This window comes from Ambystoma mexicanum, chromosome 12 (assembly GCF_040938575.1).
Source record: "Ambystoma mexicanum isolate Mex_15411 chromosome 12, UKY_AmexF1_1, whole genome shotgun sequence".
Taxonomy (NCBI): Eukaryota; Metazoa; Chordata; class Amphibia; order Caudata; family Ambystomatidae; genus Ambystoma; species Ambystoma mexicanum.
Genome location: NC_090936.1, coordinates 498,203,164 through 498,226,327, shown reverse-complemented (window position 1 = coordinate 498,226,327; position 23,164 = coordinate 498,203,164). Strand labels below are relative to the sequence as shown.

At 46.0% G+C, this 23,164-nt stretch overlaps 1 protein-coding gene across 1 annotated transcript in view; it reads left to right on the top strand.

Annotated features, from left to right (window-relative positions):
- The window catches only part of AGBL3 (AGBL carboxypeptidase 3), a 2,309,829-nt gene that overhangs the window by 1,985,083 nt on the left and 301,582 nt on the right, over positions 1–23,164 (top strand). The window contains exon 18 of the mRNA XM_069628782.1: positions 21,740–21,946. Coding sequence (XP_069484883.1) covers positions 21,740–21,946 — 207 coding nt within the window. The remainder of the gene's footprint in view (positions 1–21,739; positions 21,947–23,164) is intronic.

Sequence of the window (23,164 nt, the reverse complement as noted above, 5' to 3'; positions counted from 1 at the left end):
CTCCGCTACTTGTCCCCTCCCATGCCTCCCCAGTCGGGGGACGAATTTCTGACTTCACCCACGCATCGGAGGGGATAACATCAGACAAGTGGGTGTTATCTACGGTAGCGGGAGGTTACTGCATAGAACTCCAGGGAATCCCATCAAACTTCCCCCCGTGACAGAAAAGACCTTCAAGAGAGGAGCAACTAATCTTGGTGGAGGAAGTCGAAGCTCTGCTTCTCAAGGACGCCATCGGAATTGTGCCATACAACCAGGTAAACAAGGGTATTTATTCAAAATACTTCCTTGTTCCAAAGAAAGATCTAACCATGCGCCCGGTATTGGACCTGCGTCCTGCGAACAATTTTGTCAAGCATCAAAAATTCCGCATGACAACGCTACAAGAAGTAATCCCTCTGCTAAAACAGGGGGATTACATGGCAACATTGGACATGAAAGATGCTTATTTTCATATTTCAATGTTCCCAGCGCACAGAAGATTCTTGCGATTCAATGTAGCAGACCAGCACTACCAGTTCAAAGGGCTGCCCTTCCGGATAGCCTCGACTCCAAGAGTATTCACCAAGGTACTGGCAGTGGTGGTGGCACACCTTCGCAGGGAAGCAATCCCAGTGTACCCCTACCTGGACGACTGGCTGATCACGGGAGGATCCTACCATCTTTGCAAAATAAACACACAAAGAACCATAGACCTTCTTTTCCAATTGGGCTTCTCAATAAATGAGAAAAATTCAAGTATGGTACCAAACACATCAAAACAGTTCCTAGGAGCTGTGTTAGATACAAAGACAGGATTAGCCTTCCGATCCATGGAAAGAGTACAAAACATGCTTCGGCAAATACCCCAGTATCAAGCCGGTCTCAAGATACGCGTACGCAAAGCTATGCGTCTGCTAGGCATGATGGCATCGTGCATTTACCTGGTCCCCCACGCGCGCCTGCGCATGAGACCAATGCAGGAATGGTGGGCGAAAAAATGGTCTCCGGCAAGTGGTCAGTGGGACGATATAGTGGTTGTTTTGCCTACACTGGTTCAAAACCTACGCTGGTGGTCAAGGGAAAATCTTCTCAAGGGGAAACCCTTCCACGACCCAGAAGCGCTAGCGGTCGTCGCAACAGACGCGTCACTTTCCGGGTGGGGGGCCCATTACCTTCACCACATAGCACACGGCCTGTGGTCACAAGTTACTGCACAGAACCACATCACCCTACTAGAGTTATTGGCGATCTTCAAAGCACTGCAAGCTTTCAAGACCCACCTAACAATCCAGTCGGTACAAGTCCTGACAGACAGCACCACTACAATGTTCTATGTCAACAAACAGGGAGGTACACACTCTCCAAATCTGTCCAAACTGGCTCAGAGAATATGGAGATTGGCACTCAAACGAGGGATGTCCCTGTCCTCTCAACATGTCCCAGGAGCACTCAACACTCTAGCAGACTCTCTCAGCAGAGATCCTCTGCCAGATGAACAAGAGTGGCAACTACACACGGATGTGGTAGACCACATCTTCTCTCTATGGGTCTACCCCTCTCTAGGCTTGTTCGCAACAAAAGAAAACAAGCAATGCCCAGACTTTGCGTCCATGTTCCCCCAACCAGACTCCAAGGGGAACACCATATGGATGAGCTGGTCAGGAAAATGTGCTTACGCTTTTCCCCTGACTCCATTAATCAGCAGAATTGTGAACAAGTTTCACAGGGATTAGATGACACTCATCCTAGTTGCTCCTATGTGGGCGAGACAACCGTGGTATCCACATCTGCGAAAGCTGGCGATGTGCGATCCCATCAAGCTCCCGTACCAGGTCAACCTGTTGACTCAACACGGGGGGTACAACGATTCACCCACAACCTCACTCTTTGAACTTGGCAGCATGGCTCCTGAAGTTATATAGTTCGGACACCTCAATCTTCCACAGAGGTGTATGGATATCCTAAAGGAAGCACGTAAACCAAACACCAGACACTGCTATTCCCTCAAGTGGAAGAGATTTGTCATTTGGTGCCAATCTAAACAGATCAACCCAATAGAGTGTACTCCATCACACATTCTAACATACATGCTCCACTTCTTGGATTCAGGGTTGGACTTTACCTCACTAAATCCGGTAGGAAAAAGTTTAAAAAGGACATCCTGGTCTCCATCCCAGGCCTCCCTATCGCTGACACCTACACGAGCACCTGCTCCAAGGAAACTCTCACTGACATCCTCTTTTTCGTGCCTTCACCTGACCTATGGACCCTTCACATGGTCGCTGTGCTCTCTCCTTTCTCTACCTCTCCCATTAATGGTGGCACCCGCTGGGATGTCCTCTTGGCCCCTTTCCACTCCTCTAAAGCCATCATTAATGTCTATGCTAACGGGACCGTCTTGGTCCAAGGCCCTCAGGCCAACCTTCACCTCTTTGATAGACGCTTCCCATGCCTTATCAACTTCCTCTCCGCTCCCGCTGTCCCCCCTCCTCTGTCCTCGGCTACCTTGCCTCTCCCCTCCCTCCCTGCCCCTTCTCTTGCTCCCTCTTCAACTCCTTCTCTAACACCTCCGCAGGGCGTACCTCTGATCTGTACCCCTCCCCGGAAGTCTTTCAAGGATGGCAACCCTCTCCACATTGCCACTCTAAACTCTCGCTCTGCCATCAAGCACTCCTCTGATATCTGTCGCCTTCTTGAGGAACTGGACCTCGACGTCCTCGGTCTCACTGAGACTTGGTTCACTGCCAGCTCTGCCACCTGCTTTGACACACTCCTACCTGACGGCTACAAGATCCTCTCCGTGCCCAGGCCCAACCGTTCAGGGGGTGGTGTTGCCCTTATCTACCCTGAGTGGATTCCTGCCACTGTCACTCCTACGCAGACCTACTCCTCTTTTGAATGTCTTGTCTGCCGACTTTCTCTCTCTCCTAGCTATTCCCTTACCGTGGCTACTATCTATCGGCCACCTGGCCAAATTTCCTCCTTCCTCTCTGAGTGGGCTGACCTCTCCTCCTCACTCCTGTCCTCAACCACCAAACTCCTCTTTCTCGGTGACTTCAACATCCACCTCGATGCCTCCTGTCCCCCCTCAGGTCTCTTCCGCGAACTCTGCAACTCTCTCTCACTCTCTATTCTCCCGTCTGGGCCTACTCACTCTGCAGGGCACACTCTTGATGCTCTGATCTCTTCTGACCTTCCCCTCTCCCTCCCTCTCTCCACTCCTCTCTCTTGGAGCGATCACTTTCTCCTATCCTCCCACCTCTCCCTCCCTACCCCACAGGCAAAGCCACCCTCCTCACTGCCACCCACCTTCTCGGTCATCCGACCCATGAAGCGCGTGTCAGCTGAGGCCTTCGCTGCTACCTTCTCAGCCCCTTCTCCCCCCTCGGCTGACTCCCACCCTGACGCAGCCCTCTCCATGCTCTACTCCTCTATATCTGATACTCTCGATATCCTTGCCCCCGTCATGAGAATCCGCCTGAAGCCCAAAGCCAAATGCAACTCCTGGTATGACTCGGATCTCGTCACCCTAAAACGCAAGTGCAGGGTGGCAGAGAGGAAATGGCGTGCTTCATGTTCATCCTCTGACAAACTGGCCTGCCGCCTGCTCCAAAGGCAATACCGGCTCTCCGTTCTCACCAAGAAGAGAGCCCTTATCCAAGCCCGCATCTCTGAGGCATCTAACAACTCGGCCGAACTCTTTAAAATCTGCAAGGAGCTGGCCAACCCTGCTGCAGTCTCTACCTCTCCTGTCCCCTCCCAGGCCCTCTGCACTGCACTGGCCTCGCACTTCATCTCAAAAACTCAGGACATCCTGTCCTCGCTCTCCTCCTCTCTCCTCCCTCCCTCTCTTCCCTGCTCTTCCTCTTGCTCTCTTGCAGCCGCCCCTCCGCCCTCCTTCTCTGCTTTTCCACCTTTTTCTGCTGATGAGGTTTCCAGACAAGTCCGATCTATGAAAACCTTGTCTAAACAGGTTCACCCCTGTTCCTCCAAAACCATCAAGGACCACATCGACTCCCTGGCTCCTGCCCTAGCTGACTTTTGCAACCACTCATTCGCCTCTGGAGTCTTCCCATCCCCCCTCAAGCACTCCCTTGTGCACCCCCTCCTCAAGAAACCCTCTTCTGACCCCTCCTGCCCGGCCAACTATCGCCCAATCTCCATTACTCCCTTCCTGGGCAAGCTCCTGGAGAAATTGGCCATCTCCCAGCTTAACCTCCATGCTGAATATGTTGGTAATCTTCATGACCATCAATCCGGCTTCAGAGCGGCCAGAAGCACGGAAACTGCTCTCCTGAACATCCGTGAGGACCTGCTCCTGAACCTCGATTCCAACACTCCCTGTGTTCTCATTCTGCTCGATCTCTCCTCTGCCTTTGACACTGTCAACCATGCCATCCTGCTCAACCGTCTCCGTGATAACCTGGGTATCACTGGTCAGGCTCTGGCATGGCTGACCTCTTTCCTTTCTGGTCGACCCTCCCAGGTCCAAATGGGCTCCTTCCTCTCTGACATCTTTTTCTCCACCTGTGGTGTCCCCCAGGTATCCAACCTCTCTCCCTGGCTCTTCAATCAGTATCTGGCACTCCTTGCCCACCGCATCGCCGCTCTCTGCCCCCACTTTCAGTGCTATGCGGACGATACCCAGCTCATTTTCAGGCTACCCTCGGCCTCCTCCTCTCCTTCCCTCATCTCCGACTGTCTGTCTTCTATCCAGGAATGGTGTGCCGCCAATGACCTCTGCCTTAACGCCAGTAAGACTGAGATTCTACTCATCGGCACACCCACTCCCTCCTTTCCTGCAGCTCTCTGGCCGGCCTCCCTTGGCCCCCTTCCTGCCACTACCTGCAAAGCTAAAAACCTCGGGGTCATCTTCGACTCCACACTCTCCTTCTCTCCTCATATTTCCGACGTCTCTAAGAAGTCACATTACCAGCTGCACCTCCTCAGAGGTATTCTTCCCTTCCTCTCCTTCCCCCAGAAGCTCACTGTCTCCCGAGCCCTGGTTCTCTCAAGGCTGGACTACTGTAATAGCCTCTATCTTAATCTGCCTGCCTCCACTCTCCGCCCTCTGCAACTTATCCAGAACAGAACTGCGAGACTTGTCCTTGGCCTCAAGCCCAGGGACCGTATCTCTCCAGGACTGAAATCTCTTCACTGGCTCCCAGTGGCTGCGAGGATTAAGTTCAAAACCCTCTGCATTGTCCACAAGGCCTTCTGGGGCCTGGGGCCACAATACCTTCAACTCTCTCTTCCTAAATATCTGCCTTCACGAGCCCTTCGCTCATCCGTCTCCAACTCTCTCATGGTCAGCCGCTTCTCGAAGCAACGAGCTGGGGGCAGATCTCTCTCCGCAGCAGGGGCCTCCCTCTGGAACAGCCTTCCTGCCTCCCTGAAACTTGAGGAGAACCATCTCCGGTTCCGGAAGCACCTCAAAACCTTCCTCTTCGCTTCTGCCTTCTCTCTCCCTCTCCCCTGCTAAACCTGCTTAACTCCCCTGCGAAGTCTGCACTTAACCTGCATCTGGGCTACTCTGTGACCTCGGCCCAGGGCCCAGCCACTCTCCACTTGCACTGCCTCCCTGGCTACCCCTGCACTTCGGGACTGTCACTGCATCCCTACAGCCGCCTTCCCAGCACTTGCTCTGCACTTACCTCGCACTTGCCACCAGCTGGCCCTTTTATTTATTATTTATTATTTTATTACGCTACTTACCCTGTATTGCACTTTCCCCCCACCTCCTCCCCCTGCACTTCTCCTTTTCCCATTACCTCTGCACTTGCGCGATCTGAATGACACCTGGCCTAGTAGGATCGTTTGTCTGTCTTCCCCTTGTTTCCCCCCCTCCCTGCCTCGTCGCGCCTTGAAACACTCGTGTATAGGCGCGTTACAAATACCATATCATATCATATCATAAGAGACCACCTAGCAGCTTTATCAGCCTACACCACCTCTCAAGGTAAAGTTTCATGGTGGAAAGTGCCAGTCATTAAAGCATTCATGGAGGGAGTGAAAAGACTACACCCTCCAATATAATCCCCCGCCAGGCTGGGATCTCAATATAGTGCTAGCAAACCTCATGGGCCCTCCCTTCGAGCCTTTGCATCAATCTACTTTTAAACACATTACCTATAAAACTGCCTTCTTAGTGGCTATTACTTCCATATGAAGAGTCGGCGTACTCCAAGCCTTGTCAGTGCAGGACCCTTTCTTTATCATCCATAAAGACAAATTGTTTTTACGGACTCACCCTAGGTTCTCCCCTAAATTAATTTCCAAGTTTCACGTAAACCAATCAATCAAGCATCCGGCCTTCTTTCAGAAGCCAACTAGCTCAGCTGAGGTCAAACTCCACACACTAGATCTGAGGAGGGCAGTTCTCTACTACGAAGAGAAAACCAAACCGCTTAGGATGACTGATCAACTGTTCGTCTCCATGGCTACAGGCAGACAAGGAGAGCGTGTTTCCAGGAGAGCCATCTCCAAATGGATTTTCAAATGTATACAATTATGCTATTCATTATCAAACAAGACACTGCCTTCTACACCAAGAACCGACTCCACACGGGGCACTGGGGCTACTTCAGCTTTTATTGCAAACATCCCCTTAGACAGCATTTGTAAAGCAGCTACATGGAGCTCAGTTCACACCTTCACTCAGCACTACTGCATTGACCCACATTCCAAGACAGATACACATGTGGGACGAGCGGTTCTAAAACATCCATTTGCCGCTACTCCTTCTCACAACCCACCACCTTCCCATAACACTGCTTGCTAATCTATGCATAACATGTGATCTAAACAGATAACACAAGCATTAGAAGGAATACATTACTCACTGTAATCTTATTTCTGGTGCTTGTATCTGCTTAGATTCACATGCGCCCACCCTTCCTACCCTGAGAGAAGGTGCATAGATGTTATATGAGCTTCTACATATATCTGCTTGGATACAACTGTACTCACATGACACTCATGCTACCTCATGTCAGAAGAAAAACAATCTGAGGGCCCTCGACGCGTGACGGATCATGGGTACAGCGGATAGTCACACCAGGGATTGTATTACTGGCACGCCCTGTCAACGTCCTTTTTCGAATTTCAAGAACAACAACTGTAATACTCTGCAGCTTCCACTAAATGTCGGCCTATGCATAGCATGTGCGATATAACCCGAAGGGGTGGGCGGACCATGCCATCATGGCCCTTTGCTGAAGTTAAGGGCCTGAGCAAAGCGGGGATCCCTTGACGCTGGCGGCAGGCAGTTACCAGCGGTGGACAGCCTGCCCCCAAGTGTTGCTAAGGGTGTTTAACTTTTTTCTTTTTAAAGAAAAATTACAGTGCCGTGCGGCGCTGCATGTTTATTCTGAAGTTCATTTTCTATGTTGATGACCACATCATCAACAAGTAAATGGACTTTAGAAACTATAGCACGGCGCCTCACTGCAAGGTACGTTTTCTTATTAACCACTCTTGCCACCTGCCTATGAGCTACATGGGTGCTAAGAGGTGAGGGAGGTTCTGTGAAGGGAAAGAGGTGCAGGGAAGGGAACGGGGCGCTAGCAAGCTGCACTCGGGTTGCTCAGAAAGCTGGTTTATACCAGAGAATACAGCCAGTGTACCAAGCTTCCTGATTGGCTAACACCCCCTTCCAGGGTGCTAATGGTAAAAATACTCTGTTAAATTCAAACACTGTTGATTAGATTCTGCTCACTTATATCGGGGCTCTATCCTTTAAATGCACTGTTATGAAACAACTATACATAAATTTCATGTTTGTGGCCGTGACCTTCCCAAGTGGCATAAGGACAGCCCTCATGTCCACACAACCCCCTTCTAACCGCTGGTTCAAGAGTGATTCATAACTGTAATTAAAGGAATAACTCTCTTCTCCCCCACAACCTGCACAGTCCTGATACCATCACTATCCACGCACGGGCCCCTTCTCACATCTATTTCAACTGTGATCTCACTGAGGGAGTGCACAGATGTGCACAGCAACAACACCTTACCCTCTGTGCAGAACACAGGGCAGACTTGAGAATTGTGCTCATGTTCTGTACTGTGATCCCGTAGCTTCCTCTGAGGAACAGCCACACAGTATCTCAGCCTACCCTGCTCCAAAGCATACAAGGTGTCTGGGACTTGTCATAGTCATCCAGTACCCCAGCGTAATGAAAAAAAGTGATGATGGCAAGTGACAATGGGCAAAAGTGGCGATGAAAAAAGGAAACCATATTTATTCATCACTTTTTATGGGGCCAATGCATTCTAAACTGAAAATATCACTGGATACCAAGTTACATACCTTGAACTTTGTGGCTCACTAGTTCCTAATTAGGTATTGGAATCAAATATAGATAATGTGGAATGGTTCTGCCTTAGAGCATTAAAAGGCCCACAATATGTTGTCATACCCCCACATCCACATCCACATGAGGTCATTGTAATAGTGTTGTTGTTGAAACTAATGTGTGGTGTGTGTCCCATTTCGTCCACCGAACTGTGATTGTATGTGTATATATTATTTTACTTATATTTTAGTACATTTGACTTAATGTGTATGTGTCTATTACTTGACAAGCTCTTGTATATGTTAATTGCACTTGCGTCCAAACATTGATATCCTTAGTCTAAGCCTTAATCGGATAGTTTGGTCAGAAATTGTATTGGCCTAATCGATCGGGCATGTATTTTAGAGCATACATCAATCATTCTTAAAAACAAAAAAATCCAATGCAACTTACCTGAGTTTTTTTGTGCTCACTTTAACACATGCAAAAACGACGTGTTGGGTACCGCCATCTTGTGCTAATCTTATCCGTTGATCCATGGCCCTAAGTTCAAGTGCCCTTGCGGCACTTACTCGGATCACCTGCCCCTAACGCTGACATCACTAGACGCTCACGACGACCTTCACCTATTTTAATGATGTTAGTGGGCAGTGTAACCAAACGTACCCTGTCATCACCAACATCATAACGTTATCTAACGCAGAACCAGGAACATAAACACACACATCCACAGATTCAAAGCATTTGTTTCTTTTCACAAAAATGATAAAAACAGTTTATTTTGAAAAAAACAGCAATACTCAGGAGCGTAACAAGTACTTTTAATTTTGGTATAACGCTGAAAAGAGGTAATTAAATCCACGAAAACATGGGTAACTTTTTCCAATAGAGGTTATAGCTAGCAAACAGTGCATGGTTCTCATTTTTTGTTTAACTGTGATCTTATAATGCAGATTCTGTTAATCGATCGATTGATCCCAGTCTTTGCATTCTTCACAGAAAGTTATCTTCCATCACAGATTTCTGATCAACACACATGGCATTCCATTATAGATAAGAAATCAGTGGTTTAAATTTCAAATGCAACACTTTCACATCTGCACGTTTTCAGAAACTATAGGCTGCCATGTTGCTCCTTATTACTGCAAGGCAAAAGGACAGATAGGTGCCTGGTGATCGTCCCAGGTAATGGTTATCACAGATGCATTGTTGATGATTATTGTCCAATTATGGTTGAAGAAGCCATCGACCGGTAAACTGTACCCATGGCAGGCGCACATCGGTATACTATAACTATGTCAAATCGAGAATCCCGAAATATATTTCAGTACCCAATTTATAATTGTATATACACAGTACATATTTATGTTAACTATGAATTTAAGTGACAATTAACATGTGCAATGTCTATTATTTACGTCAAATTGAACATTCATCCGTCACAACGTTAATCATGTAGCATACAGCACACTTGTCATCCTCACTTGCATAAATATCATTTAAAACTTTGCTTGCATTGTCTTGTGTTTCCATTCTCCCTATGTGATGGATGACCAACCTCTTCCAAAGACAGATCTCAATAATAACAACGCAACTTTCCTACATAAACTTTCAATATAGTGAATCCTATTACTTTCTTGTGGATATTCCACACATTTTGGCCTTCAAATTGTTAGTACAGTGGATTCAAGGACAAATAATGCAATCCTTCATCCAGCGTTCACAGCGTGCCAGAGAGTTTTGTTTTGGGAACACATGCCACATAAATAAACAATATTAATGGCAAGCTATGCAGTGAAAAACAACAAAATATTTCAAGTATATCACATATGAAAATATTTACTTCCATTTGAACGGTATCAATGCACCTAGTCCCACAACATTTACGTATTCTTTCAAAGATGACCCTAGACGAGGTGCAGACAGACTCGGATTTCCCGAAACTTTAATAGAGCAAAGCTCGAAAAAGCCAAATTGATACTGCGGGGCAGTTCTTTTGGCCAAGGTGGGCCACTTCTTTTCTGACATAAACAGAATTTGAATAAAAAAGCGTTGGGTTAATATATAGAGAAGGCACGGATGGACCAGGAGGGCGGAAGGGGCAATTTCACACTAGGCTGGGTGGACTGTTACAGCAAGAGCAACACGTGCAATGAGCAACAATAAAAAGTAAAACAAGTTTATATCCCTAAAATTCCAGCATGCTTCGAATGAGTGTAGTTTTGAAAAGCTTACTGGCTTCTGTGTTTATTCCAGCAATCATATTGATTTCTGCATTGATGCATGCACGCCTGGTTGTCCTCCACGTGGGTCTCCACAGTAAGATGTAAATGTGCAAAGGCCATAGGCGCATGTTCATAGTGCACATTCGCAAGACATAGTCCTTTGCTCGTTATTTCAATGTTGGCTAACGCTGTGGCACATAAACCTTTGGTTTATTGCTATCTGCATCCACTTATCATGATTTCTACTTTCCAGCGAGATTAGACTTCATTTATTGGTTAGTTGTAAAGCGCCTATACAAAAAATAATGTTTCAAGGCGCCTCAAGACAAAAGGGGGTGGCGGGGCAGAGAAGAAAAAAACCAATAACGGTCCTACTAGGCCTTGTGAAATTCAGATCATGCAAGAGCAGTAACAAGAGGTGCACGGGGAAGGAGGGGGGAGGTGTAGGTCACGCGGAAGGGAAAATGCTAGGGTGGGAAGGAGATGCGGGGCAAGAGGAGGTATACAAGTGCAAGGGGGAGGAGGAGGAGGGGAAGAAGAAGGCCAATGGGGCTAGGCAAGTGCTATGGGAAGGCCAGGTGGGCAAGTGCCAGGGGAAGCAGGGAGAGAGGACCACATGCGAAGCATGAGGACGGAGTGGACCAGGTTCGGTAGGGATGCTGTATGGGAGTGAGGGGCCCCCAGGCCCCCTCGCGCCGTACACTCCTCAGTACGGGACTTGGACCACGTGCCTCCGGTAGTGGGGTTGCCCCTTGCCCTTATGTAAAGTTAACCACGGTTGACCGCTACATAGATGGGACTACTGAGCAGGACACGGGGCATCCATCTTTTGTGCCCCCTTTTGACTCCATCTTGGTAAACAGGCCTCACTGCGATAGTACAGCAAGGCTCAGCTCCCCCTTCCACCGCAACAGCCAAGTTCAGAGGCACACACAAGGTGCGCAGGCAGCTGGCTGGCCCCCACCCTTGCACTCCCCCTGCGAAGGAAAGCTCTGCGCTCCCATTCTCACGCTGAAGCTGGAGAAAGTTGCAACAACCAATATGATAGTTTTCTTCCTCTGAGGTCACTGCCAGCATGAGAACCAGCATGTGAACCAGGATGAGCTAAGCACTTTTTGCTCGTTCGTTCCCATAAACGTGCAAGCCACCCACCCCCATTTAGAGTAATTTATTGCTATCCTGACCCTGCGCTCCCTGTAAGGTATTTACCCACCCGCTACTAACCTTAAGCACTTTGCCACAATATATGTTTTTACTTATACTAGTAGGTCTAAAGCTTAGGAGATATGTGAAACACAGCTTGACTTTTTTACATGCACAATAAAGGTCAAGGCCTCCAATTAAAGCCACGAATGACCCAATTGTACTGACAATAAATACTATGTGTGATTTGTGTAGAAATATGAAAAGTAGCATAAAATGTTTAGATAATTTGTTATTTAGTGTTTTACGAATGCAACATATTAGCTTAGGTAGTGACCACAGTGACCGGACCCTGACCTGAGTGGAGCACAAGATATTTGACGTCCATCATCTCGTCAGCCAATCAGAAGGAAGAGATGCCACCCACACCTACAGCACCACACCGCCTGGCCAATCGGGTCCATTTAGTATTTTTTGTTAGAGTTACTTTAATTGATATGTATATGAGTGATGATGTAAATGAGATTGGGCTTTTTGGGTTATTTCCTAGCTGGAGAAATAAACCATCCTTTGAACTCTTGCAGCCGGTTCTCAGTGCCTCCTTCCCCGACAGGGGTTGTGTTGGTTATTTTATTTTCTCTTGCACGTAGTAAGACAGGGAAAGGCACCTACATTTTTGGTGACCCCCACGACGTGATTTAGAGAGGTGCCTTGAGGCCTGCACCACCCAGCAGCGAGATCCAGGAGGCCCCCAGCAAGACCATCGCCTCCGCGGTTGACCAGACTGTGCACATCAAGAAGAAAGGGTCAAGGGTTCCCGGTTGACAAATACCCGATCGAAAAGGCTGCTTGCCAAGGCAGGCCACGGCTTGGTTGGGGGACGAACCTGACCGAGGTTCGGCCGTGAGCGGTGACCCTCGGAGTACCTGACTGAACACGTGGAGTCCCGGTTGCAAAGACCCCAAAGGAAGGTAAGGGGAAATACGGGAAGAAGGGAATTAGCAACAAAGGGAAGGTAGTTAAGAATAGGGTCTGTGTGAGTGACAGCGAGGCTTTTCTGATCTATCCTTTATATGGCCATTAGGTGTTGTAAGAAGTGAGAAGAAGAGAAGTGGTATCCTAGCCCGTACAGGGTAGAAGGCGGTGCCGCATAGCATTTGTCCCGACCAAGTGCAGAATTGAGATGAAGAGAAAATAGTAGGGGCCTCGTATATTGAGTATACTCGGAGTAGTTTTAGAATATTCTTTTTCCGTGGAGGTAAGAAATCCTGAGACATAATAAAGGTGAAAGAGGTGGGGAGTGAATGCGAAATAGTAGGTAGAATAGGGAAGAAGAAAAACCGCAGACAGTAACGGGAATAGGGAAAGAACAAACACGCTCAGGCACTGCATGTGTATGTTGCATGATTATATGTTTGTTGGTCTACTTTGTGTATATGTCCTGTTGAACACGCCAAAGTATTTCAGTACAAGTAACTTGTTGATTAATGAATAATAGGTAAAGAAATAAATTGTGAGAGGTGAGCAGGTAACACCTCTCAGAAAGAACAGCTAATGTGATATACCATAATTGCGAGCATTGATAAAGAACGTATTTTCACATATTGTAACTGACATTCCAAATGCGAGGTGGGAAGGAACTCAAGGGTACCAGAACACACAAGAAAGGAAAAGAAGCATTGCCATGGGGAGAGTAACGCCACTAGCACATATATGCCAGCACCTTCCACTATATAGCGACAGGATACAGAAGTATCACGACCAGTGGATCACTGAGATAAAAGGAGATGGGGTTATACCAATTTGGCCAGAAGGAGGGTCATTCGACAAGAGTGTTGGACCTAGTATCAACACATTTGCTAGCACGATACAAAGGGAAACAGTTACAGAACCGGAGAGAAGTATTAGATTTATGGCGAATGTTCGAGGAAGTTACCCCCATGGCAGAGGTAGGCACAAGCCGAATGATAGAAAAGCAGAAAATACCTGAAGTAAGCAGGACACCGAAAGGGGAGTGCTCAACAACTACAACTGAGAACGAAGTAACAAAAATCTATCCCATAATGACCAGGCCAGCAGTAGGGATTAGTGAGCCCATGTATAAACCACCCACCCCCACTGCTCCGTGCGTGGCAACAGCCCATGAACTCCCACCATATGACAAAGGAGGCCTGTACGGCCCCACGAGTGCGCCTCCTGTGAACCTAGCACGTTTAACAGGCGATTTAAATCGCCAGCCAGCACACACACAAATGGAAATAACATGGTTAAGAGCTCTATTCGACAAGGGGCAAATGCTGCCAGGGGGAGGGGAGGTACCCCCGCTGTCACTAGCAGATCTCACACCTCCGATAGGGGCAGCAAGCAATGCAACCCCAGCAGTCTCAGTATCAGGACAATCTATAGCATCACAAGGGACGTCATCACAGCAAAGACAAGAACAAGAGTGGCAGTCAGGACAGTTCCAATTGAATAACAAGCCAGTGAGAATTATACGCCCAGATACACCAGAGAGTCAACAAAGTGGAGATCATAGTGAAAGACAAGGAAGTGAACCCAAGGAAAACTGGGAGGATAATAACGAGCCAGAGTCAGAAATAGAAGAAGTATGGGAGGATTTAGATGAATACGAAGAGACAGCTGCCGCAGAGGGTTCCCCACTGCCAAACTGCCGTTACCCAGACACACTATCACCACCATTATGGCAGGGTAGATTAAGGCAACGAACAGGGAGGACAGGGAACATACTAGTAAGTAAACTGAAAAAAGGGAGAACGAGCAAAACAGGAAAGAAACAGAAACTACAAATGCCACTGATACATAAAGGAGCAGGTAGGCCAAACTATATCCCGTGGGCCCAAATGGACAAAAACAACCTGTTAAAACTCCTCCCCCCGCTGACGGGAGGAGCAGGTAAGTGGATACATGTATTTGAGAAGAACACGTCAGGTGTGCCGTTAGCTATAGGTGATGTGAAAAGCTTATTAGTTTCAGCAATCGGGGACCAAGCAGACACAATCTGGGAAAGGGCAGGGTTCCCGGGAGTAACAATGAGCTGTGATCGCCACGATGGATGACCATTCAACAATGTTCGAGCACAAGTGTGGGATGCATTGCGGCGTGCATTTCCAGACGTTCCAGATTTACACGCAGTGATGCAGTGCACGATGGAGGAGAGCGAGGATCCTGCGCAATTCATTTTGCGAGTGCAAGACTTATGGAGAAGTGAAACTGGTACGGCATGGAATCAATCAACAGCCTTATTTTATTTTATCATTAAAAAGGGGTTACCGAAAGAGGTGCAGAAGGCCTTGGACAAAATAGCTGGGAGCGAAGCCAAAGGGTGGCCTGAAATTCAGAGCACAATTGTACACCATTGGAGGAGGATGAAAGAGAAGGAAAAGGAGGTCACACAAAAGAGGCTGGCCGACGAAGCAAAACTAGTGCAGACAAAATTAGTGAAGGTCGCCGCCATTACTGCCAGCGTAACCGCAGACAGAGAAAACGAAGGCGAGGAAAACGCGGGAGGAAGGCCCGTTGGGATAGCAGCGCAGTGGGTTGGAGAGGACCAAGGACAGTGGAACGGAGAGGAACAGCCATGCCAAGGATCACAGTGGCAGAACAGGCCGGCCCAAGGAAGAGGTGGGTTACGTGGGCAGAGGGAAAGATACGGAGGAATAGGAAACAGAGGGTATGGTGGGCAAGGACCAAGAGGAGGACAACAGGGATCATGTTGGAATTGTGGAAGGTGGGGACATTATTCACGAGATTGTAGAATGCGACCATCAGGGTATTTTCAGGGGCAGCAGCAACCCATGAACAATGAACAGGGGTGGGGCTGCCCACACCCAGGTAGCCCCTGTGGAGCTCCAATGGGGAGGGGGGGACAACGAGATCAGTACTGCTACAACCCCCAAATGCAACAAAGACAGTCAGCCCCACAACAACAGCAGCAGCCAACTCCCAAATGCAACAAAGACGGCCAGCCCCACAACAGTAGCAACAGCAGCAGCCACAACATCAAAAGGCACTACAGCCCATGGCAAGACAAAACTCAGTAGGGAACATAAACAATAACCCTTTTGCAGCGGCTGCAAATGCTGCCCTTGCACCATTCCGTGGCGTAAGGTCGTAGGTGACAACATTTTTTCAGTGCCAGGTCAGCAAAGATACCAAGACTAGGACAGGCCACAGGGAGTACTTGCGTGTCCAGTCCTATCCACCACACAAAGTGCAAACGAGGAACCACTAGTAGCGGCAGCCGACACAGCAGCGAAGGAAGCCTTGTACTTCAATAAGACACTAACATCAGAGTATGCTGTAAAAACAGCCACAGCAGAACAACCAGCAGAAGCATACAGTAACACGCCCATAGCACAATTGATAGCACTCCAGAGAAGGGCCCCACCGGAAGAGCAGGAGTTGTGGGGCAAACGAGGGTGTAAACAATCAGCCACAGATCTCATTTGGAGACAGGAAACGACAGGCAAGGTAGTGATGCCTCTAGAATTATTAGAAGTAGCGTTCCAACAACTGCTCTTCCCAGCTCACGTTGCAAAACAACACATCGCCTCAGACATTCAGGAGGATTGGTTTGTTACCAATCTGCACGAACACTTGTCTAAATTTGTGATTGAATGTACTACATGCCAAACTTAAAATTCAGGAATGACATTACGAACTCTGCGTGGCACTTTGCCACGCCCTACAGGTCCATTCAGAGAACTACATATCGACTACGCCGATATGGGAGAAAGATGTAATGGAGCGAGATACTTGATTGTGGTGGTATGCCCTTTTTCACAGTGGGTGGAAGTGGGCCACTGCCCCCATCCTGATGCAAAATGTGCTGCCAAGTTCCTTGTGCGAGAAGTATTCTCGCGGTGGGGAATCTGTGACGTGATCCGTTCAGACAACGGCACGCACTTTGTGAATGACCTTTTCAAAGAAATAACCTCCCTTCTGGGGGTGAAACATAAATTATGTTTGATTTATCATCCAATGGCCAATGGAGTTGTGGAGAGGATCAACGCGCTGCTCAAAAGCAATTTATCAAAATTATGCAGCACGTTGAAAATAAATTGGATGTATTGTCTGCCCCTAGCACTGTTCCAACTCAGAAATCAGCCATGCAAGGATCACTATTTGAGCCCCCACGAAATCGTGACGGGGAGAAGAATGCACACGCCGCTCTCTCCTGTTAGGAGGGCGTCTGATGCACACAGGGCTGCCACAGTGCTGGGGGAAGAGTTTAAGGAATACCTAGCACAGCTAACGCGCGCAGTACGCAGCATAGCAAAACAGATTGCTCCGCCATTTACTGAAGATGTAGCAACAGACACCTCCATGCCAGCAGCAGATAGCCCGGAAGGGCCATTAATGCCAGGGGAACACATCTATTTTAGAAGCTTTGTAAGAAGGTGGAATTCACCAAGATTTCATGGTCCGTACACAGTGGTGTACAGCACACCAACTGCAGAGACAGTGAGCTTCTGGGGGAAGGAGAGGAAAGGAAGAATACCTCTCAGGAGATACAGTTGATAGTTTGACTTCTTAGAGATGCCGGAGATGTGTGGAGAAAAGGAAAGCGTGGAATCTAAAATGACCCCAAGGTTCTTAGCTTCACAGGTGGGTGCAAGGAGAGGGCCAAGGGAGGCCGTCCACAGAGTTAAAGGAAAGGAAGGAGTGGGTGTGCCAATGAGGAGGATCTCAGTCTTGCTGTGAAAAGCCAGGAGAGAGAGGTTAGACCCCTGAGGAACACCACAGTAGAGAGTCCGATAGAGGAAAGGAAATGAAGGACCCAAGTTGGACATGGGAGGGTCGGTAGAAAGGAAGGAGGCCAGCCAGGCCAGAGCCTGATCAGTGATACCCAAGTTCAAATTATTCAGTATTGCAAATTATTACAAAAATAAGTCATCTTAAATGAGAAAAAGATATTGTTAATAACTATTAGTATTAATCAATAAATTATCACTTCTCATACCTCATCCTCCAGACCGGCTGCAGTAGAAGAATAGTACATTGTTGAAGTTCCAGGCTCTGCCTATATAACAGTAATTGTAATAATAAAGATGTAACATCAATAAAAAAAATTCATGTAATAGATGGTCAATATTGACAAAAGTCTACAAGCCGGTTTGTATCAAAAACAAATATTATACATAACAATAATCACTGTTTTAAGCTGAACTTGAACAAATACATATTTAGTATAGTCTCATCTGAATATATTGTGGTCGATGTAGTATCACAGTCCTTTAAGCGATGTGTATATTCATACCATTGTTCAATAGAAAATGGACTTTATTATTATAATTTAGACCACATCAAAAACAATTAAAAAAAAGTTTGTGTGCAAGTTGCTTGGTCTCATCATTAGGATGTTGGACGTGTCTGTGATTTCTTCCATGGTAACGGTCTGTAATTCCATCAGTGTGGTCTATGTAAAGACAGACATATTAAAGTAAAAAAAAATACCAATTTTTAAAGGACACAATGTGATTGTGTGTTTTGAAAAGGCTCCCATTGAACCGAGCTATTCAAGTAGCTCTAAAGTAGGGATACACAAAGTAATCTAAAGTTAAAAATGTACAAACGGCAGTACATTGTGTCACAAAGCAAGCTTGTGTAAAAAAAAAATCAATGGCAATATTCCCCAAAAACTGAAAAACTTTCATTATGTTACCTGTTCATAGAATATATAATATATTGAGTGGTCCTTTATAAAACATATCATACAGGCAAATGTAGAAAATGGTGAAATACATTTAAAATGTCAGCGTCCACTACTCACTTGGGTCAGCGTGTGCTGACATTCAGTTGGAACTGCACTGGGAAGTAATTTGCAAAGGAGTCTTGGCCGATGATTTTTAGTATACTGGGATTGTACTTACATATCTTCTGAGAGGTGCATGCTGCAGACACGTGGTCTATTGCCCTCATATCATCCAAGACATCCCTAGCTCTGCTTCCAATTTCGGACACTAGAAATCTTCAGCTCAAGAGCCATTTTATTATTAAATTTAAATCCTTTGGAAATACATCTAGGACTGTACTCTGACTTTTAGCATGGCTGTTATTAGTGCAAAGCAAAATTATACAAGAAGGCATTGTTGGATTGTCCCTATGATCTGTTAAAGAAATATAAGTAAATATTACTATTAAAAAATGTCACAGTGAGTAAATCAAACATCATATTCTTTTGATAATAAAAAAAAGTACTTTATAAAAAAAATTGGACCTAAAGCAAACATGCATTGTAAACATGCATTACAAAAGATTACATGCTAGTAATGTTATGTTCTAATTAGAAGAGATAAAAATGTGTAGGATGGTTGATAATGGTGTAGACTTTTTGAATAAAATAAAATGAGAATAGGGTGTACATTGAGTATAAAGCAATAGAAAGTGGCCTAGCAGAAACCGTTGCCACTACAGAAAACAATAGTAAAAGTTGACTAACCATTACTTGGAAGAACAGATGAGCCAACTCAACAAGCAAGGTAAAAAGCAGAGAGCTGGCGATATCTGTTGTCGATCTCACAGATATTTCCTTGTTAACTCCCACAGTGTTATAAAGGATTACAGTAGTGGGTGTGCATGTGAATGTCTGACATGTTTGTTCACACCCATCAGGCCTCTATGACAATGTTTGACCTCCTCAATCGCGCCAGTGCAGCCCCCTTGTGATCGCACGCCCACAGGTGCGAACTGTCATTGATAGCGAAGGGGGATGGATGTGGATGAGGTGAGCACAATAGGCCCAGAACGCAGTCAAAGGACACAGACATATGTTGATTTTAGGGACAGGGTCTTCAAAGGGGAGTCTGGAAACGCCAAGCCTGGGGTGACCATGTGGATTAGGGTCCCCATGCGAAAGAACCTTTTGTGGTGTAGATGGTATTAGGCACCTTGAGCGTTCCCATTCTCCCAGCCCCCTTGCAAGCGCACATCCACAGGTGCGAACAGCCATTGATAGCGAAGTGGGGATAAATGTGGATGAGAGGAGTGCAATAGGCCAATAAACCTGTTAAATCACACCAATCTTTTGCGATACTGTTACATTTTTGGACGTGTTGTGGACTTACAAAAAATGTTTAACAACTGTTCAGATTAACAATTTTTTTTTAGTTAGTTTGATAAAGTGGATGGCAATGACACTACAGATTATACTGTCTGAATAAACCCACGTTTTGTCCGTGGTCACTGGAGAATTCATCACGACTGGCTCGAACCACACAGGCTGGTACTACTTGTTGAACGCAAAATCCCAGTCTTCCATGTGTCCACCATGTAAAGGAACGATATGCCACATGTCTGCACCACCTGTGTAAGGGATGCAGAAATAGTTTACTTGAATTAACCCAATAATTGCATTTTTTTTGTTTGCACTTCCTTGTAAAATCTAAGGCATTATTATGTTTTAAAAAGTACATTTTTCGGGCGAAGTACTGACTGTACTTGTGATTTCAAGTAGGGATCAATTAGAATTGTGAACGTGCATTCCAGCAAAAACAGTTTGGGAGATACTTCCAAGTGAAAGAAACGTAATTGTTCAGACGATAAATGTAAAGATGAACACTTTGATTTCAGATTAGAATGAATAATTTATTCAATTTACAGAAAAATTCTTTTGTCAGTGATCCATCGAAGTTATATTGATGTACAGGAACAAAATATTATGAAAGCCGTCTGGGTCATCAAACACACAACACATATAGAGAGAAATTACTTGGATTACGAGGTTGTGCATAAGGAACTATCATCATTTGCAACACGGATCTTGTAAAATAGGCAGCCCCGAAGTCATGCAGCTCAGTAACGCATAGCCGAGGTGTGTCTTCTTTAGCAATGTAGGCCAAGCAGCCAGAGGTTTCTCTGCAACAGCAGTTCTCCACCAGAGTAGGTATAAGCACACACCGATGGGAGGTACACCAGGAGGAAACGTGTTCCACGCAACTGGGTTCAGGCTCCGGTGATTGATCCTCATGACTTTCATCTGATTTCACATCGTCTCGTTTTTTCTTTTTCAAGGATTTTCTGTTCTGATTATTCAGGCTCGTACATGTAGGGATGAATTGTTGCCATAGTTCCTGAATAGTGAAGAAGCACAGAATCAACAGTGAGGTAAATAAAAACGTTTTTGTTTGAATGCAGTAAAGAAAAGAGTTTTCCCATTAACATTGAATGTTAAAGAAAGACCGGGGAAGAAACAGCCATGTTACAAAAACACATGGTGAAAAGACAAGATTAATACGCTCAAACTTTAAAAGTTCTCAAGGACCCATGTTTAAATATGGTTTGATAAAGACATTTGTCCATAATATAAGAAATGAAAATCAACTACTGAGTTAATTCAGTAAAAGGCAGTATAAGTACCGGTTCTCAGTGTGTTGTACTTGGCAGATAGCTGAACAGAGCAGAAACAAGTCAGGGAAGCTCGAAATGAAATACACTGACACGAAGGAAAAAGAAACTCCAACGTTATGTGATCAGGAAGGGTTTGTTTAGACTTGTCGAGAAGCGAGGCATCTTGGCATTTCCATGGAAACATGTCAGTAGATTACGCACATAGGACATTGACATGCGACGTGCATTGGGGTTGTGAAGTGGGGCGTGCGCCGTCTAGTGATGTCAGCATTCGGGGCGGGTGATCTGAATGAGTGCTGCGAGGGCACTTGAACTGAGGGTGATGGATCAATGGATAAGATTAGCACAAGATGGCGTACCCGACTTGTCGTTTGCATTGGAATTTCTTTTTAAGAACAACCAATGTATGCTCTAAAATACATGCACGATCGATTGAGCCAATAACATTTCTGACTGAACTACCTCTATATATAGCACAATGCATGGTGGTTAAATTTTATTGATAGTAGCGATACATTGAAAAAGCTTGAATGCCATCTCAGACGTGTGAACAAGTGAGTGCCTTTCCTTATTTCTTTATTTTGCGATTACATTTTTAAACTTAATGCATGTAGTTACAAAGATATGTTTTCTCCTTTAAAATGGACATGAAGTCAGATAGTTCTTTTAGGAGAGATATGTACTTTGAGCATTACTAACACCATTTTAATTTATTTTAAAAAGAGTTTAGCTGGATCAACCCTCATTCCCAAACGCAGGATTTGCTATCTCGGAAACCTTTTTATCCTACCACAAGGTCCCAATCCACTACCTTCAGGCACAGTTACTGCATTGATGGCAAAGCAAGACATGAGCACGGGCCCACAGCGTGCCTGCTTGAGAAAGTAGGTGATGTCATAGAAGAGGCTGAAGAGAAGAAAAGTATGAGAGGTGGGTTGCCACACTTATGACAGATAAGACATTAACTCAGTCTTAATTCCATTGTCATTGTGCACTGTAGGCTATGCATTCCACCTAACTAGTTACATTCAGTTTTATTTGGTTTTCAAACACCTACGCTCTAGTTAATCTTTGTGGAAAGTTAAGTCTTAACGGTAATTTTGCAGGGAAATAATATATGGCTCTTGGTATGTATGTTTGTTACTCTCATGAAAAATAGTGTTTCAATACCTTTTAAATTGTAGTCCTGTTTTATTGTCATTGTATACATTTTTCCAGTAATAAATCAATTCTGCATTCTGGGGCTTCCAGGCCAGGTTCCAGAATAGAAGAGACTGGTACTGCTCTTCCTGCTCACAGTAGCAACATTCAAAGGACCGCTAAGGGGGTTGTTCACACCATGTCATCAATTTCTAAGAAAGGTTTTGCATTCCTAGGTTTGTACTTCAATATGAGGAGGAAATACCTACTTCTTTTTTTTGCCTCGAGGCTGATCACAACAAACACATGGACCCGGTCTGTTGTGGTCTGGGACTTCAAACTTTGCCTGCCCGCTTCCCGATTGCCCTATTTCCCTACAACCTTTATTGAATTTTCCCACAGAAATAAGAGATTTCATTGATAATTCCATTTGTGATATTATGTGTGTCGATATGTTATGTTATTTTGCATTTATATAGCGCCTTATGTACCATTGGTATGGTCTGAAGGCGCTGGTAGGTTGAACACTCTTGGGAACCGGAGTTCAAGTCAGTAGAGAGAGTCAAAGGTGCGTGTGAGCACCGGAATTTGTGTGCAGCTGGTGTGGCATTCGTGTAATAGCTGCTTATTAGCGGTAGGTGTGGTGGTTGAGAGATCAGGAGTATGTGTTCATTCTGGCAGGATTTATCCAGACCGGATGGGGTTGTGTTAGGCCTGAGGAGAACGCCTGGCTGGGGGGGGTGTAACCAGCCGTGTTTACTTAGAGTGATGTGGAGTATGCGGCAGATGTTGGTATGAGAACAGTTATACCGAATGGTGTCATAGTATCCCTGTGTTCTAGTTGAGTGGTGGTGTAAAGAAGAGAGTAAGCATGGAGATGTGATATGATGGAATACATGCTCTTTCAAACGGTCCATGTACTCTAAACCATTCTATGTAGGTCACGCAATTCTACGCACTCCAGTCCGCTCCATGCACTCCAGTCCGCTCCATGCACTCCAGTCCGCT